Below are 20,024 nucleotides of genomic sequence, written 5' to 3' on the forward strand. Positions count from 1 at the left end.
TGTCCTCAAAGGTATTCCTTCAAACTTTGGAAAAAGATGGAAATCGCATGGCACTAAGTCTGGGCTGTATGGTGGATGGGGTAAGACTGTGATAGGAGGCAATGTCCTTCTGTGGATTAGGACTTGGTTATTGGATAGAAAATAGGTAGGGTTAAATTGCCATTTTTCTCAATGGATGAGGGTGAATAGTAGAGTACTGCAGGGATCTGTACTGGGACTGGCGCTATTTAACATATTTATAAATGAGCTGGAAAACAGAATAACGAGTGAGGTGATTAAATTTGCAGATGACAAAACTATTCAAAGTTGTCAAAACACATGCGGAGGAAGACCTTAGAAAACTGGAAGACTGGACATCCAAATGGCATATGAAATTTTTAATATGGACAAATGTAAAGTGATGTATGGTGGGAAGGATAATCCAAATCATAGTTACCTGATGCTAGGGTTCACCTTAGGAGTCAGCATTCAAGAAAAATTCAAATCATAGTTACCTGATGCTAAGGTCTACCTTAGGAGTCAGCGTTCAAGAAAAAGAAATCTAGGTGTCATTCTATACAATACGCTGAAATCTTCTGCCCAGTGTGTGGCGGCAGCCAAAAAAGCAAACAGGATGCTCGGAATTAGGAAATGGATGCAAAGTAAGACCAAGAATATTATAATGCCTCTGTATTGTTCCATGGTGCGACCTCACCTTGAGTATTGTGTTCAATTCTGGTCACCGTATCTCAAAAAAGACAGCAAAATTAGAAAAGGTTCAAAGAAGAACGACCAAAATAGTAAAGAGGGGGGTGAACTCCTTTCAAATGAGGAAAGGCTAAAGAGGTTAGGGCTCTTCAGCTTGGAAAAGAGATGGCTGCTGAAGGGGGCTATGAATGAGGCCTATAAAATTGTAGTGTAGAACGGGAAAAAGTGAATTGATTTTTCACTTTTCAAAAAGTAAAAAGATTAGGGGGCACTCATTGAAATTATATGGAAATACTTTTAAAAACAAAGAGGAGGAAATATTTTTTCACTCAAAGAATAGTTAAGCTCAGGAACTCGCATCCAGAGGATGTGGTAAGGTAACAGCAGTTAGCATATCTGGTTTTTAAAAGGGTTTGGACAAGTTCGTGGAGGAAAAGTCCATAGTCTTATTGAGACAGACATGGGAGAAGTTTCAAATTTTTACAATCAAGAGAGCTCTTGTACAGTACAGCCAAACCAAAAATTTTAAAAATATATATATACCGTTTCCAAATTACATGCAATTAAAAATAAATAACAGGAAAGTAAAAGAAAAGTTATATTCCTCAAATACAGGGACTGAAAATTAAAGATGGAGAAATACCAGGAAAATTTACCAATCATAAATCAAGAAAGCAGCAAACCTACCAACGTTATCTTAGAAATTAACAATAATTTTAAGAATCACCACAGGGCCAGAGCTTGGAGGATCCGAGACCAGTGACTGTCTAGCTGCCAGAAACAATGTGAGGTGCTTAGCCTCCCAGAACACAAAAACGATCTCACTGATAATAGATAATATACTTAACAGGGATATTTCAGAAAGAAACTAGCACCTAGCTGAAGAACACCAGGTTTAAGCAATAGAAAATGGCTACACCTTTTTTGAGTTTCTTGAGTTAAATCTGGGGGAAAAAAACAACAGACCTTTCTTACCTCTAAAAGTTCATTCTTTAGATGTGAAATAGTAATTAAGCAAAAAAAGATCTCTTGGTACTCAATATTAAGGTCACTATCATAATCATTTTAGAGCCTTTACAGGAACTAGTCAAATCATATTTTCTCTGGTTTCTCTAGGTTCTAAAAGGTCCATAGTTAACTCATCATTAGTAGATCTTCCTTGCTTCTCAGCTGACAAATAAGAAAGTTTTATTATAGTGGGTATAACTTCCCGAGGATCTTTTAAAATTTCCAACAGAAACGTGAAATAATTCCTTAGCTGAAATATTTGCAACTGAATGTATATTCAAGATTGACCTTTTTCAATATTTTCCAGCTTTAACGTTATCGTAGTTAAATCAATAAAACAAGGATTGTGTAGCTCGTTCTTGAACCTCGGATTCATGTTCCAAATTAGGTGGTCAACTTGAAGTCTTCAACAGGTGAATCTCCTCCTCCATAGCATGAATCTTACTTTCAACTGCTGCAATGTGAGGAACTAAATTACGAATAACCAGTATGGGAGTTTTTGCTAAATCAGAAATAGATATCCAAATAATTTCCAAAGTCAACTCCACAGGTTTATGCAATAGTGAGCTTGGTAGTTCTTGCATGCCCTGAGGCTCCTACCTCAGCAGCATTTTCAGTGCTTCTTGGGGCCTGGTTCCCTCTGAGCTGAGCTGAGATGACCTGCAGCAGATAAATCCAAATCCAAGGATTTGGGCAGGCTTCTACCTTGTCCTGCAGCCTCTCACAGATTTTCTAACAGGGGCTACATTCATTGGACAGGAGAGTTCATCATCTCAGCAGATTGTAGAGGGGGCGATTATTGATCTGTTCTCAGCATGACCTCATCATGTCCCAAGGATCACTCCTGACCTCCCTCTGCTAGGACAAGTTCCAGCAGGATCTACACCAGATCTGCAGTTAATATTCTGGGCCTATGCACAAAAGAATCAATCTGCACCTGACAGTAATTAGGTGCGAGCATTTACACCAGCCTTTGGCAGGCATAAATGCTCACATCTAAAGTTAAGTGAGAAAATGATGTAGTATTCTATAAAAACAGTTCCATGCAGAACTGCCTTTATAGAATTTCTGCTTAGCAGACACTATCCCAACACCAGGATGTTTTGGGATCTTGTCAGGTACTTGTGACCTGGATTGGCCACTGTTGGAAACAGGATACTGGGCTTGAGGGACCTTCGGTCTGTCCCAGTATAACAACACTTATGTACTTATTCTACTATTTGAGACTCTGAATGGAATCTTGCTACTTTGGGGGGTTCTACATGGAATGTTGGGGTTCTGCCAGGTACTTGTGACCTGGGTTGGCCACTCTTGGAAACAGGATACTGGGTTTGATGGACCTTCAATTCTTCCCCGGTATGACAACACTTATGTACTTACACCTACCTTAGGGCACCCTGTGCAGAATTCCCTTCCTTAGTTTAATGAGTTAGACATGCACAAATAATTTAGAAGCAAGCATTTATTCCAGCCATAAGCTTGTATAAGTGTTCATGTCTAAATGCAGGAGATACGCCAGTAAATTACAGCAGGCTAAAGTGTGAGTCCTGCCCATGCTCTAGACTCCATCTATGTGTATACCCACCTGTAAAATAGGAGAAATGTAAGATATGTTTGTTTGTTTTTTGAATAGTGCTTAAGGGAAATTTTGCCATTTGTGTGTGTAACTAGTAAAAAAGGCCCGTTTCTGACACAAATGAAACGGGCGCTAGCAAGGTTTTCCTTGGAGTGTGTATGTTTGAGAGAGTTGTGAGAGTGACTGTGTGTGTGAGAGTGAATGTGCGAGTGTGTATGTGTGTGTGAGAGAGAGAGAGAGAGAGAGAGAGAGAGAGTGAGTCTGGGTGCGATTGTGTCTGTGAGAATGAGTGTGTGCAAGTGTGTATGTGAGACAGTGTGAGAGAGAGAGAGTGTGTTTCACACAGATACAGTGTGTACAAGAGAGAGAGTGTGTGTGAGACACAGACTCTCTGTGAGATTGAGTGTATGAGACCAAGAGAGTGTGTGAGTGACTGTGTGACACATAGAGTGAATGTGATACAGTGTGAGACATAGAGTGTGTGAGAGACAGTGTGTGAGAGTGAGAGAAAGACATTGACTGTGAGAGAGAGAGTGTGTGAGAGAGTGTGTGTGTGACAGAGCTACCTCCCCCCCTCTCTGGTGTCAGGCCCCCCTCCCTCCCTCTCTCTGGTGTCAGCCACCCCCCTCTCTCTCTGGTGTCTGAGCGTTACTGTGCAGGACGCTGAGCTCTGGCTGTGCTTCAAGGAACTGACCAATCTTATTTAATAGAATGCAACTCCAACATTCTGAAGCCAAGAAACCTCGTGTGGTTGGTCACTTCTGCTTGTGACGAACCCGGAAGTACGTGATGTCAATTCAGGAGATGGATACAGAGAGCAGGAATGCCTCAGCCATGCAGTCAGCTTCAGAATGTTGGAGGTGCGTTTTATTATATAGAGAGATGTGCACAGATATGTTTGTTTGATTAGGACAAATATAGCATTTCTGGGTACAGGTCAAAGCAGTTTACAATAAAATCAAATAAAAAGTGAACAGAAAAGAAATTCATTTAAAATAGGAAAGAATACAATTACACACTGAAATTAAAAAAAAAGTTAAAAAATAAAAAATAAAAACAGCCAAAACCCAAGGATGCATCAATCTACCGGTCAACCAAACTCTACTATTCGGGAGCTACAAAAGCAGGTTAGAAAAAGTGAGTTTAAGAGATCTTTAAATTTAGGAAATAAAAGTTCTGAACGAATGTGAGATGGCAAATTGTTCCAGAGAAATAGGGATAAGAAGACGAAGAAGAAAAAAAGCTGAGTTATATGTAAACTCATAGTGGGCCAATTTAGGAGACAGTGAGCATTAAGGGATTTGTAGGGCATGAGCAGATGTGTAAGGGATTGTCAGGGATGAAATGTAAGATGAAGAACCTAGGTGAAGTGATATGTGGGCAATAAAGAGCACCTTAAACCAGAGACAATATTTAATTGGTAACCAATGCAAGTGCATTAGAAGGGGAGTAACATGATCCTGTCTCTTAGTACTGATCAAAGATGTATGGCCGAGTTTTGGAGAGTTTGAAGTCAGCATAATTGAAAGGAAATAATACCACAGCAAACTTTATTGCAGTAGTCAATGCGAGATACAATGAACATATGGATCAAAGTGTGCAAGGAAGAAAAATCCAGAAATTTACTGACAGAACAAAGACAACGAAGACTGTAGACAGAGACCTTAATTTGTTTATCAAAAGAAAGATGAGAATTGATAAGTACAGGGCCGTGCCTAGGGTCTCTGATGCCCCCCTGCAGACTATCAGTTGGCGCCCCCCCCCCCCCCCATCTAGCATAAAATACCATAAATACCAAAATACCATACTGTGCAAAATATAAAGACAGCAGATGTAAATTTGAAAAAACTAACAAGTACCAATCACCACTTTACAAATTAACAAATAGAAATAAAACAAATATAGAAAATAAAATAATACCATTTGATTGGACTAATACATTTAGCTTTCAGAGGCCAAAACATCCTTCCTCAGGTCAATACAGTATAGTGCTGTTACAGTATCCTATCCTGACCTGAGGAAGGGGGTTTGTTCTCCGAAAGTTAACCAAAATGGATTAAAATTAGTCCAATAAAAATATTACCTTGTTTACATGTTCTATTATAAACATTTATTAACACAGCTACAATACTACTTTATCCTAAAGCAACAAAATAAAAATATATATTTTATTTACAGTTTGTTGTCTCTGGTTTCTGCTTTCCTCATCTTCTTTTCACTGTCTTCCTTCCATCCAGCATCTCTTTGTTCTCTCTCTGCCATCCAGTGTCTGCCCTCTCTGCTGTCCCCTCCATCCAATGTCTGCCCTCTCTCCCTGCCCCTTCCATCTGCATCTGCCCTCTACCTTGCCCCTTCCATCCACTATCTGCCCCTGTCTGCCCTCTCTCTCTCCCCCTTCTGTTCACTGTCTGCCCTTTCTATCCCTTCCCCCACAACAACCCTCTCCCATCTGAGAAGGAATATTAAGAATAAAAGATGGGCAAAACAGGGAGCATTAGAAGCCTTGTGGATCAGATAAATAAACCCTGTCGCTGAATCCACATGTAGAGGGAACCGGTTAGGTTATGGACTTGATGTGCCACCTTTCTGTGGCACAACCGCAGTGGTTTACATATTCTATGCAGGTACTTTCTCTGTCCCTTCTGGGCCCACCTTCTGCAGAGGGAAGTAAGCTTACAAAAGGAAAGCTTACAATGGACAATGGAAACAAACATACCATTCCATTTTTAAATCCAGGAAATATTTAGACTATAATATTATGCTGCTTTCCACTGGGCAGTAAGGGGGGCTGTGGATTCCCCTTTAAAGCCTCAAACTGGAGTTATTGGCACCTCCAAGAGCTCTCTGCAGTGAGCAAAAATGAGGTCAGCGTTGTGTTTTGAACACACTAAGCTCTAGGGAGCAGGGGTTATCTAGGTATTTGCAGAGCGCTGGGTATCTGTAGAAACGCTGGAGAAATGATATCCATCAGTAGACCTGTTGAATATCTCGTGTAGTATTGCACAAACTGTGCCCTTGTACTTCATCAGTCCAACGTTAGCTTGCCTTTCTGCTACATAATGCCCAACCTCCTTCTAACTGGCAGCTGTCAAACACCATGCATGCCCATGTAAGCCTGCCCTGTGCAAAAGGCAGGAAGATCAAAGGACTGGGCTTTAAAAAGAACCGACCTAAATCTGCATCTGCTTTTCCCTCAACTTTTGAGTACAGATTGCGCTTGCAAGTGGAAGGCTGCTGTAGAAAGGCTTGTCCACTTCCTAGAAGAACTAAAGCTTCATCGGGGCAAATTTCGGGGAGCCGACAAGTGGAAGGCAAGGAAATGCGTATGGCTAAAGAGGCAGCCCAGCCCGGAAGAGCCCGAGGCTCCTGTGGCCCGCTCGGCACCTTCGCAAGTCACATCACGTTGCGGTTATGATTATCCTCCCCTACCTTTAAAAAAAAATTTGTGAAGTTGAAGCCGAGTTGCAGGCAGAGCCTCGCGTCTGCCCGGCTGCTTGTAAAACAAGAAAATCTCTTCTCCTCGTCATCGTCTGGCCTCACTGTGTCCCGCCCTTGCGGAAAAAGGAAGTTATCTCAGAGGAGGGCGGGACACAGTGAGGCCAGACGATGACGAGGAGAAGAGATTTTCTTGTTTTACAAGCAGCCGGGCAGACGCGAGGCGCTGCTTGCAACTCGGCTTCAACTTCATAAAATTTTTTTTAAAGGTAGGTGGGAGGCGCAGCAGCGGAAGCGGTATGGGGGCAGCACCGCAGCGGCGCCCTTGAAAGTAGGCGCCCCCCTGCGGTGCTTACCCCGCTTACCGTGTTGGCACGGCCCTGGATAAGTACTTAAGGGAACAGAATGAACCAACAGGCAAGACTGGGATGTTAAAGAGCATTATTCCAGTCATTTAAATGGTGCATAAATGTAAACGCCCACTTTATAAAGTTACCCCCACCACCTTAAGGAACCTGAAATGGTGGATTTACATAGTACAAATGCTAAGTCATCAATACTGGGGGACTGGTAAGTATTTTAGGGATCATAAACTGAGTTCCCCACCTGGGGCTCATTATTTTCTGTGAATAACCTAGCAGCTACGCTAGTCATCACCACATCAGCTTGAACAGGTCCCGCACCATCAGGAAGAAGAGTGCACTCTATGTGGTAATAACCCCCAGTTTTGGAAGATGCTGCTGCCACTGCAGAAGATTTAGACCGTCTCCGTTTTCCTCCAGTCTGCTCTTGCTTTCCTAGAAAATATTATACACAATATTAAACGCCTTCAAGTATTACACACATCTTATCTATTGCTTATTTTACAGATGGGTATTCAAATAGGTTCAGTATGGGCAAAGAATGAGCAGGATTCACACTTACACAGTATTAAACATCTTCATGAATTATTACTTTCTCTTGCCAAACAACATTATGACCTTATTTAGTAATATCCTCATATATCCCCAAATTTGGTATAGGTCTCCCAGAGTTAGGTGTGCAGATATGCGCATAAAGTAATTATCTAAATTGGTGATAATCAATAACTGGCACCAATTACTGGTTACACGCTTATCTGCTCTGCGCCCCTATTCTATAACCTGCACGCTTCATCTTAGGTGAACGTGTGCCGCGCCCCCCCCCCCAAACACACACACTCATGCCACTGCCCCTTCCTGCCCTTATGCCTCTGCCAGACCTCCTCTTGAATATTCATTGTGGATATCCTGAAAACCTGACTGGCTGGGGTGCCTCCAGGGCCTGGTTTGAGCATCACTAATATAGGCAATTGAGAGCTTTTAAATTAGCCCATTCGAGTGTATCTATAGAGACATCTTTCAATTTATCCTTGGCTACCACTTGCCCATTATTCATAGTAACATAGCAGATGAGAACAAATAAAGACCCAAGTGGCTCTTCTAGTCTGTCCAGTAATGCGATTAGGTTAGGAACTGCTGCTCTGTGCAGGTTAACATCCCCCCCCCCCCAACTGTGTTCGAAGAGCAAAAATGTAATTTCAACTGCTAATTTGAGCTAAAAAAACTCAATGCTTGGTTCTATTCTCCCACCATTGAGAAATGTTCTGTGTTTATCCCACATATTTTTGAAATCTACCACATAATTGTTGTCACTATTATACTGTCCAACAGGTCATTCCAGGTATCTACCTCCATTTTCATCCAAAACTGATTCCCGACATTGTTCCTGAGACTACCTCTTCGCAACTGAATACCATGTCCCTTAGTTCTACTGCTTATTTTTCTTTGGAAAGGGTTCTTTCGTGCATTATAGCCTTTCAAGTGTTTAAACATCTCTACATTTCTCCCCTGCAGCATGCTTTAACTATTGATGTTACACACACCTTGGGACAGCTTTTGACAGCGAAACTCTGGCCATAGTCGATATGATGTTACAGACCATTTTTGCACGTTTATCTCCACAAATGTTCTAGACGCTCAAGCTAAGTAAAGTTTTTCACTTCTAAGTCATACTTTTTGGATCCACTGATGTTATTCCTGTGAAGTTTTAGCATAAACAGAATTGAGATACGGGTTTTTTATGACAATGAAGAAAATTGACCCACGGATTTTCTTCCTGACCCTATAAATTTATATATAGGGTGGAAGTGTGGGCGCAGAGGCTTTTTTCCTCTCTCATTACCATATTTCTTTGTACTTCACAGGAATGTAGTACCGTTAAGTACCTTGCAGTTTCTATAACAAAAGGTTGTTTTGGTTTATCTATTATTCGTATACCCTCTCATCCTCTTTGTTTACTGTATTAATCACTATTTGTATTCAAAAAATTACAATCTGTTCGTTTTTACTCTATAACTTAATTCCCACATGCTCTCTCACCATACATGCCATCAACCATCCTATCACATACCCTTCTTAAGAACTCACTAATACAATTCAATCCTAACTACTTGCTAAATACCCAGATCAACTACTATTTTAACTGTCCATCTTGACCATCCATTGTTTATGCCTTGACAAATAAGAGTAAGATATCTTCAAACAAGATTGCATTGATGATATGTTTTGGAAAGGAGTACAGTATACAATCAAGTGATTTCTGATGGAATACAACAGAATGGAACTATTTGTCAAGGCATAAACAATGGATGGCCAACATGGATAGTTAAAATAGAGTGAAAACGAACAGATTGTAATTTTTTGAATACAAATAGTGATTAATAAAATATTTCAAGCATAACTGACTATATGTTTAATACTTACAATATATAGAGCTGCAGTTATTATATTATTTGATTTAGCCCAGTCGTATTGCTTTTACTGTAGGGATAGAATGCCATATTTTCTTATTTGATATATTTCTGTTTTATTTTCATCCTATTTGTAATTGAACCTTTGTACTCTTGATAATCTAATAAGCTCTGAAAAAAATAAACTCTCCTCACTGCTTCCCTTGGCAGATCCCAGCGCTTTTTCCATTCTATTTGTCCCAGTGTGCTCTCTATATTGGTTTACAATGCCATTTCCTGTTAACTGTTTGCTCACTGTCCTCTCTCACAGTCAGCATTAACTCACTTCCTCAGATCTAACCTGTAATTCTTAATTCTTGTAATGAGGTTAAGGGTCTGCCTCTTGTAACACCCTGAGGAATCTCAAGGAATCTGGTAATTGTGCCTTATTTGACTGCAATCCATTCCCATACCTCTGTACCCCTCACATCTGGTCATGGCAGGACTCTAGAAAACTAGGAACAGTCAGGCAGATGGCAAGTCTTTAACTCCACACACTTAATTGCAGATATTTGACAACTTAAATACAGGCTTAATGTGCCTGTATAGAAATCTCATCTCATCTCCCTAAGCCAGGGGTTCTCAACCCAGTCCTCAGGACACAACAAGCCACTCAGGGTTTCAGGATATCCACAATGAGTATGTGTGAGATCAAATTTACATGCTGTATCTCCAAGGTATGTACGTCTCTCTCATGTATATTCATTGTGGGTATCCTGAAAACATGACTGGCTAGGTGGGTCCCGAGGACTGGGTCAAGAGCCACTGCCCTAACTTGATTCTTAAGTCCAGCAGAGGGCTTAATTTCCATTAGGAATGGAAACTTCCCTAACCTGATTTTTAAGTGCAGCAGAGGGCTTAATTTCCATCAGGAATGGAAGCTTCCCTAACCTAGGGGTAATTTACTATTCAAGCTATTTTATTTTCAGACTTCTGTACCCCCATGGAGCACTTTAAAAATGGCAATGCTGAAGTACTACTTTGTGTAACTACTTAAGACAGCGTTTCTTAAATGTGGCCACCAATGGATTTCTTTTGTGACTATGGACAATGGAATAGGTTAAAGTTGACTGACTACTGTAAATAAAATTGGCAACGTGAATACCAGCTCTCTCAGACGGCCACAAGATATGGTGTGAGAATGACTGATCTAAGGAATTAAAGTACCGCATGTGCAGACTTAGGAACAGTCATCTATTAATATCATTCATGACACCATGATCCTCGTTGACCAAGCAGATCTAGTGAACGGGAACTAATTTGTGACCGTCTTACTAAATCAGCCTGCTAGAGGTGTAGAGGAATACTGTAGAACTAAATTTAAAAGCACATGCAGTGGTAAAATTATAAATTGATGTACAAAACCTATTTATACCTGCCATGTGTGCACTTGACAACTGCAAATGGTATAGAGCATATAATTTTCTTTTAAAGGAATTAATTCTTCTTCAACAATAATAGAGACAGACAAGCAAGGAAATTAAGTCATATACATGGTATGATACCAAGTGCTTATTCACCATTCTGATTAGCTAAATCATACCTCATAACTCTCACATAAGTAATGCAGTAATTACTACCAGCTTTGTCAACCACATCATGCCTTACCTGCATCTGAAACAGAGAATCCTACGGTAAGAGTGAGGGTGACCAAGTGAAATGGTTCTTGTTCTTCAGCTTCCTCTGCAATCCTTTCAAAAGACTCGTCTTCCATCAAATTATCACTTTCAGAGTATATGTCACTCTTCTCTTCTTGTTCAGACATGCCAGACATATGTAAATCTCGAATGGAATCTGGTTTATCATCCTCTTGTATGGAGATATAATCTCCCTGGGGGAGTTCACTGCTTTCCTTAAGTGATGGTTCTTCCTCATTTTTGCTTCTTCTCTTCCCAGGTGCTGATGGATCTCCCTGGGGTTCACTATTATCCCCACCATCTGTGGTAAAACCACTGTCAGAGCCACCATTTTTGGGAATCCCTTCTGAGCTCATCTTCTGGTTCACCACCTCTTCTATTTACTTCTAGTGATAGCTTAACAGATGTCTACAAAAAAGCCAAAGAAAATGAGAATAATATTGAAATAAAAAGGAAGAAAAGGAGGGAATACCTCAGCTTAATGCTAAATAACTAACTCTATCATACTGCTTTTTTTATTTTAACAAATTACTTGTCTGTATACACATCCCCCCAGATTCTATCTATGGTACCCACCACCTCCACTGGGAAGCCATTCCATACATCCACTACCTTTTCCATAAAGAAGTATTTCCTTAGATTACTCCTGAGTCTGTCCCCTTTCACCTTCACCTATGCCCCTCATTCCAGAGCTGCCTTTCAATTGAGACTCACATCCTGCATATTTTTCCCTTAATTGCTTAGATGTTATATGAGGTGTATATATGGACATACTTTCCTATCATTGGATGGCGTTCTTTTATTTCCTTATATTTTGATTGTACACTGCTCTGACCTATGTTCCAGACTGAGCGGTATATCAAAACACATGATATATATATATATATAGACATTTAAATACCTCTAGGGCAGTGGTTCCTAAACCTGATCCTGGACGCACCCTAGCCAGTCAGGTTTCCAGGATATCCACAATGAATATTCATGAGAGAGATTTACATACATTGCCTCCACTGTATGAATATTCATTGTGGATATATTGAAAACCCGACTGGCTGGGGTGCCTCCAGGACCAGGTTTTGGAACCACTGCTCTAGGGCATATCTCCCCTTGCTCACTTTTCTTCCAAAGTAAACATACCGATAACCAAGTCTGTCACCATATGGTTTTTGACCATTTTAGTAGCTGCCCTCTGGACCAATTCCATCCAGTTTATATCTTTATGAAGATGTGGTATCCAGAATTGTGCATAGTACTCTAAATGAGGTCTCACCAGAGACTTATACAGGGGCATTTTGGCATCCTCTCTCCTGCTGGACATTCTTTTCCCTTTGCACCCAAACATGTTTCTGGCTTTTGCCATAGCCTTTTCTATCTGTTTGGCTACCTTAAGATCATCAGATAAGATTAACACCAAGTCCCGCTCTTCTTACATGTGCAGAAGTACTTCACCCCCTATACTGTACTGCTCTCTTGGGTTATTACAGCCCAGATGTATGACTCTGCCTTGTTTAGCACCAAATCTTAGCTGACAAAAATTCTAGACAATTCTTCAAGTTTCGCTAGATCCCTCCTCACATTTTCCACACCATCAGGGGTTTCAACCTTATTGATAATTTTGGTATCATCAGAAAAGATGCAAATTTTACCAGACAGCCCCTCCGCAATCAATCTTTACAGACACCACTGGTAATAATACCCATTTCCTCAAAGTGAACACCGTTTACCACTATCGCCTTCCATTCAACCACTGTAGGGCTCATACTGAGAATAATCAGTTTATTTATAAGTGGCCTACCTTGTCAAAAGCTAATGTCCCCTGAACTCAGGGATAGAAGTTACCAGGAACAATAAGTCCAGTCAGGAATTGTCCCCGAAACTTGGAACATCTAGTAAAACTTATCCTTGATCCTAACAAAGTAGGTTATCCAGAGACAGAATTGGGCAGTCCCAAAATTATTAGGTTTGTAAATTAAAACTTCAAAATATAAGCTATTACAGGTAGCTATATAAATAACTTACAAAAATAAGCCAGCAAGAAAAAAAAAAACACGGTATATAACAAGGAACAGAGATAAACTACTAGTTCATACTTAAAGGGATAGGAGGCAGTAGTAACTTTGTAAGTCTATGTGCTTTGAAAATTGGCACCAGTGTCTTACTGTGGTGTAAAAACTGATTAAAAGATAGAAAACAGAGATTAGGGTTAAATGGTCAATATTTTCAATGGAGAAGGGTAAAAATTGTGGGGATCTGTGCCGGGGCCACTGATTTCAATATATTGTAAATGATGTGGAAACAGGAATGAGTGAGGTGATCAATTTTGCTGACAATACAAAGTTATTCAAAGTTGTCACATCACAAAAGGATTGTGAAAGATTGCAAGAGGATCTTTTCTGCATATAACAAAGCAAAGCAAAATCATCAAAACCCTCACTGAGGGATCCTTTTACAAAGGTGCCCTGAAAAATGGCTTGCCGTAGTGTAGGCACTGGTTTTGGGTGCGCACCGATCCATTTTTCAGCGCACCTATAAAAAAAGACTTTTTTAACTTTTTTGCCGGAAATGGACGTGCGGAAAAATCAAAATTGCCACGTGTCCATTTTGGGTCTGAGACCTTACCGCCAGCCATTGACTTAGCGGTAAAGACTCACCAGTCGGAAATGACCTACGCACGTCAAATGCCACTTGGCGCGTGTCCGATACGCGCATCTGAAAATAAAAAATTATTTTTCAGACACACGCCAAAAATGAAATTACCACAAGAGCCATGCGGTAGCTGGATGGTAACTCCATTTTGGCGTGCATAGATGCATACCTGGCTTAGTAAAAGGACCCCTTACTCCATTGTCACCTTCCTCTTAGACAAATGCAACTAATTCCTTGCATCTCTTGTCACTTCAGTCTGTTCAAAGGTAAACTACAAAGCTCATCATCTGCCTTCGTTGTTTGACTGTGTAGCTGATCTTCTCAAATTGCTATACTGGCTCCCCATCTAATTCAGATTTCTTGTTCTGTAGTAGAAGTGATTTCACATTACAGCTCCTCATTGCTTATCTCATCAAGCTCTCTGTTTCTCCTCCGGAATGCCTTTTCGTATTCAAATTGTTGTAACCCTCACTTTCATTGCTCTCAGCTTCACGCTTTCCACTTTGCCTCACCAACTGCCTCAAAATCGTACGTGCAAATTTAATTTTTGCATGAAATTTAATTGCCTGAGCCAATTAGCATCAATAATTGGGCACTAATTATTGGCACTAATTGAAATTTAAGCATGCATCATTACAGTTGCTATTCTATAGAGATGTGTGTGCAAATTTTGCAGCATGGATCCAAAAAGGGGATGTGGCCATGGGTGGATCAGGGGCATTCCTGGAATTTGTACACACCCTTACAGAATAAGGCTGATCTGCATCTAAATTTAGGTGTAAGGATTTATACCAAAATTCAGCATGGATCCCCGGAGCGCCGTTTATAGAATAGTGCTTTGTGCTCATTTGTTTCAGTGTCATATACAGAATCTATCCCCAAGTGTCTAGAGCAATCTAAAAAGGTGCATCTGGGTCCCTCCCTGGCCACATTCAAATCACCTAGGCTAAAGTCCCACCTTGTTGCAATTGCTTTCAATTCCTAACAAACCTCTCCTGTCATTTCTAAAAATTATATCATTTTCACAGTTCACTGGTGTTACAGTCAAATATGGGCTCCCACGATGTGTATGCCAGTACTGTGAAGTTGCTTATATACAAAAATGGCAAAATCAACATCTTCTGTGGTTCAGATTACCCTTAGTGTCACATGTGTCTTCAAATGCTAAATTTTCAGTTAATATGATTTCAGTTGCAAACTATACCAGTATTCTGTAAACTAAGAGTGATCACCGATGAGCATTTATGTATGAAAATGCAAACCCAAGGTGTGGTTTTATCTGCCTTTTTTTTTTTTTAATTCGTGCCTGCTAAGGCATCTTCATCATCTGCTACCTGAAGCTGATTTTTAAACTACTCTTCAACCCCCAGTGTTAAGCAGGCCTTGATTACTGTACCAATTCTGGTCGCCACATCTCAAAAAAGATATAGAGGAACTAGAAAAGGTGCAGAGAAGGGAGACGAAAATGATAAAGGGGATGGGACGACTTCCCTATGAGGAAAGGCTAAAGCGGCTAGGGCTCTTCATCTTGGAGAAAAGGTGGCTGAGGGGAGATATGATAGACGTCTATAAAATAATGAGTGGAGTTGAACGGGTAGATGTGAAGCGTCTGTTCACGCTTTCCAAATATACTAGGACTAGGGGGCATGCGATGAAGCTACAATGTAGTAAATTTAAAACGAATTGGAGAAACATTTTCTTCACTCAACATGTAATTAAACTCGAATTCGTTGCCAGAGAATGTGGTAAAGGCGGTTAGATAAGCAGAGTTTTAAAAAGGTTTGGACGGCTTCCTAAAGGAAAAGTCCATGGACTGTTATTAAATGGACCTAGGGAAAATCCACTATTTATGGGATAAGCAGTATAAAATGTTTTGTACATTTTTGGGATCTTGCCGGGTATTTGTGACCTGGATTGGCCACTGTTGGAAACAGGATGCTGGGCTCAATGGACCTTTGGTCTTTCCCAGTATGGCAATATTTATGTACTTATGTAATAGCTAGGCATCTTCATTTGCTGCTAGAATGCAACAGCCTATTTACTGCCTGGCTGCCCCGTGCAACAATATATTTCTCCGTATATAAAGGCACTTCATTAGTGTCCTGTAAATCTGCATATCAAGTTTAAAATCTGTTGGAATGTCTTGAAGTTCCAGAATATTTGAAAGATTTATTGCACTGGTATTGGAAGTTCCATCACTGAGAGTTGTTAAGATCATGAAGCCTCAGCTACTGCCTTTTCGGTTGTTGTCACCCAAATTGTGTAACAATTTGCCTACAGAAGTTCAGGCTAAAACAGATAAACACTCAGGGGTCCTTTTACTAAGGAGTGTACTAAATTTTACAGATGCCTGTATATCTCTATGTAAATCGCACTGAATCCTGTAAAGGGGATAATAGCAGTATACGAGAATTGATTTGATTTCTAGTGATTAGCACACGCTAAATCATTAGTGCACACTAAAAACGCTACTGTGCCTTTGTAAAAGACCCCCTCAAGAAAACCATTAAAGGCGCATTTATTTGTTTAGAAGACTGCTTCTGTTCTGAAATAATTTGATGTATTATTTTGTATTAATGTCTAGTATATAACATTTATGATGATGATTTTTTTATTTATGTTTTGTAAGTGTTGTTTTTGTGTTGTTGACCCTCCTCCCCCCCCCCCCCCAAAAAAAATGCCCTGCTTGGAATAGTGGGAAGGAGGATTTTCAGGGTGATCCCTAAACCAAGGAGGGTTGGGATTGCCAGCTTGGTGGGTGGATTTTGGGAAGGGTTAATAAAAGAGGTTGTATGGAGAAAATTCTGGTTGCCCATCCTCACTGAGGAAGAAGTCCTGGGAACCAAAGCAGGAGGATTTACAGTGGGTGATAATTGAAGCACATAAAAATCAAGACATGCAGTAAAAACTACTGTATAAATGTGGTAAATCAATACTAATACTTGAACAGCACTAGTTGCTAACAAGCTTATCCAAAAATATTGGAACTTGTTTAGTGTCCAATGTTCCCGTATGGGAACAGATTGATGGGAACATTGGACACTAAAGGGTTAAAAGGAAAAAGATCCCTCAGAAACCACTCGGATTGAAAACTCCTAGGTTGTAACTGGCATCAACTTAAGCTGTTATCTCGTCTCTATCATAGGGATCAAAACTCCTTATTCTGTATACTTTTTATGCGCCATCTTTTACTGTGCATCAAAAAATCTTTATATACAAGCAATATAAGATCATCAAAAGCACCAGCATAACGAAACAACAGCACTTAACGTTCAGCAGGGTCACCGTTTCACCCGTTTTTGGCTTCTTCAGGAACTCATGCTGCTTGGCATCACCATAAGTGTATTTTCAGTTCAATTAACTTCAAAGCAAAAATGCACCAAAAAGACACCCCAGGTAGGAGAAGTGGGAGCAGGATTGCCTCACTTCTGTCAGGACTTTCATTGCACATGTGAGTCATCGCTGTTCTGGTACGGGAGACAGAGAACTGAGATAATTATGTGGAGATGATTGAGAAACTGTAAAAAGTCTACGAGGAGATTACCAAGTACTGTGTTCTGATTTACAAATAAGAAGTGATTTAAAATATAACTGAACTGTGATTCTGACTGCCCCGATATCATGTGGAGATTATGTTGGATGCTGTGCTGACCATCTGAAATGTACAGACCATGTTGACAAGTTTGTGAACTGGTTTTTTTTTTTCGAGTTACTGCTAGTAAAGCAGGTTGAAGTTGAAATACTGAGACTACCGCCTATTTTGGAGTGAGTGACTTAAAAGTTTGCCCAGTACATCAGGCTACTCCACTGCCAACCGGAATAAAGCCCAGCTCCACACCTTGAATGCCGTTTGGACATCTTGGTCCCAGGGTGCCTGACCTGAGGAGTTTAGCCAGTGCCTGTGAGCAGAGTGAGTAGGGCCAGGGTTACATGTTTATTTGTATATAATTTGTTAACAATAGAATAGTTTTAATCAGCTGTAGCAGTTAATAAATGAGTTTAAATAAATAACTAGCCTTCACTGACTGCAGCTGTTTTGCTCTAGGTCTGAGAACATAAGAATAGCCATATTGGGTCATACCCAATGGTCCATCTAGCCCAGTATCCTGCTTCCAACAGTGGCCAATCCAGGTCACAAGGAACATGGCAGAAACCCAATTAGTAGCAACATTCCATGTTTTGAAAGCAGTGGCTTCCCCCATGTCTGCTAACAAATACTCCTATTACAGATTTTATTGCAATCAACCATCTGTCAACGGGTGAAAGTGAAAATGAAAATTAGCAACCTGACAACACCACAGGAGTTTCCTCTTAACTGTCCATCTGCCTTCAATAGCTGTCTGTCAATAGGTTGTAAGCTCCACAGAACAGTGCTTGATACATCCTGTAGTGCTATTTGGATTTTTGCATGTTCTCGCTTCTGTCCCCTTTTCCTGCTTCTCTCTGTTCTTCCCTCCATCATTGTCTCCTCTTTCTATTTCTCCCTCCGTCCTCTCTTTCAGCTAGCTGTGCTAGGCCTGAGCTAGGCAGTGAAGCAGCATGGAGTTGAAAGGCATAAATGAGTGAAGACCTGGGCTCAGGTAGGCAGGTAGGGAGAAAAGGAGGGAAAGGACAGAGTACTCTTATCAATAATGAGAGGGCAAAAGGGGACGCTAGTCCCCAACCCCTCTCCCCACAATGCCCTAATCAGAGGAGGCCTTGGGGGAAAAGCCTTCTGCACAATTTATTTGGCAGTCCAAAATTTCAATTTACATAGTAACATAGTAGATGACGGTAGAAAAAGACCTGCACGGTCCATCCAGTCTGCCCAACAAGATAACTCATATTTGCTGCTTTTTGTGTATACCCTACTTTGATTTGTACCTGTGCTCTTCAGGGCACAGACCGTATAAGTCTGCCCAGCACTATCCCCGCCTCCCAACCAGCAGCCCCTCCTCCCAACCCCCGGCTCTGGCACAGACCGTATAAGTCTGCCCAGCACTATCCCCGCCTCCCAATCTTGACTAAGCTCCTGAGGATCCATTCCTTCGGCACAGGATTCCTTTATGCTTATCCCACGCATGTTTGAATTCCGTTACCGTTTTCATTTCCACCACCTCCCGCGGGAGGGCATTCCAAGCATCCACTACTCTCTCCGTTAAAAAATACTTCCTGATATTTTTCTTGAGTCTGCCCCCCTTCAATCTCATTTCATGTCCTCTCGTTCTACCATCTTCCCATCTCCGGAAAAGGTTCGTTTGCGGATTAATACCTTTCAAATATTTGAACGTCTGTATCATATCACCCCTGTTTCTCCTTTCCTCCAGAGTATACATGTTTAGTTCCGCAAGTCTCTTCTCATACGTCTTGTAACGCAAATCCCATACCAAATTTATACCACTGTATTAGCTAGATTGCAGAAGATATAAAGTATGTAGATATATTCTTTTATTATTGTTACTGATTACCATGCTTTTTATATTCTTGGTGTTCAAGCTTATTCCATTTTCTGATAACGTTATTACTTTATTTAGCATGTCTTGGAGTCAGTTATATTTAGTTGTACTGAAGTGGCCAATTCATACAATTACTTACTGCACAGCTCCACGCTGAATTTTTCACTCATTATTACAGAAGACTTTTGCAAACAATGTAACTCAACTCAGGACGCACATACTCCAACAGTACTTAGAAAAGAAATGACAAATATGAACAAAAAATGTCCTGTTCTGACCTCTTCAGAAGGTAAACGAACAAAAAAGGTTGGGTACACTAATGACTTTCAACAATGTTCTTGTTGAGATTGCAAATAAACGGTAAAAGACGGAAACAGCGGAATCCGCAGGGTTGATCCCACAGATCTGGATTTTTACACCGCCCCCCCCCCCCCCCAAAAAAAAAATCCCTTAAAACCGTGGCCACCAAGAGAAGTCTGCGCCAGTTCTTCCTGCGGTAATTTTAAAACTCCTCTCTGCGCACAAAAACGCCCACCGCCTTCCAGTGGGGTCAGGAAAGGTCCCGCTGATTGTTTTACCTTGGTTTTTAGGCAGCCAATGCGCAGGAGACCGGAGTCTCTACCTTCTTTCGCGCGCCGTCATTTCACTCAACGCAAACTCGCTGCCAAACTTCAGCAGCAACTTCAAAGACACCTTGGTATCCGTGGGCCAAAACAAAGAGTTCCCTCTAAGCTGAAAGCTAAATCTTCTTCTTGAACACGGGGAGGATATAAACTTTTTCTGGGTGAACC

The 20,024-nt window shown here is 40.8% G+C and overlaps 1 protein-coding gene across 3 annotated transcripts in view; it reads right to left on the reverse strand.

The window, feature by feature from the left end:
- Nucleotides 1-20,024, reverse strand: part of KIAA1257 (KIAA1257 ortholog) — a 126,038-nt gene extending 106,014 nt beyond the window's left edge. Inside the window, exons 1-3 of one of the 3 annotated variants that reach the window (XM_030207946.1) lie at nt 19,812-20,024; nt 11,124-11,560; nt 7,313-7,503 (exon numbers count right to left, since the gene is read on the reverse strand). In XM_030207946.1, coding sequence (XP_030063806.1) covers nt 7,313-7,503; nt 11,124-11,508 — 576 coding nt within the window. In that variant the 5' untranslated portion in view covers nt 11,509-11,560; nt 19,812-20,024. Of the gene's footprint in view, nt 1-7,312; nt 7,504-11,123; nt 11,561-19,372; nt 19,417-19,511; nt 19,552-19,811 lie in introns of those variants that run through there. The other 2 variants (XM_030207948.1, XM_030207947.1) reach the window with 2 other exon arrangements.

Source organism: Microcaecilia unicolor, chromosome 6 (genome assembly GCF_901765095.1).
Source record: "Microcaecilia unicolor chromosome 6, aMicUni1.1, whole genome shotgun sequence".
NCBI lineage: Eukaryota > Metazoa > Chordata > Amphibia > Gymnophiona > Siphonopidae > Microcaecilia > Microcaecilia unicolor.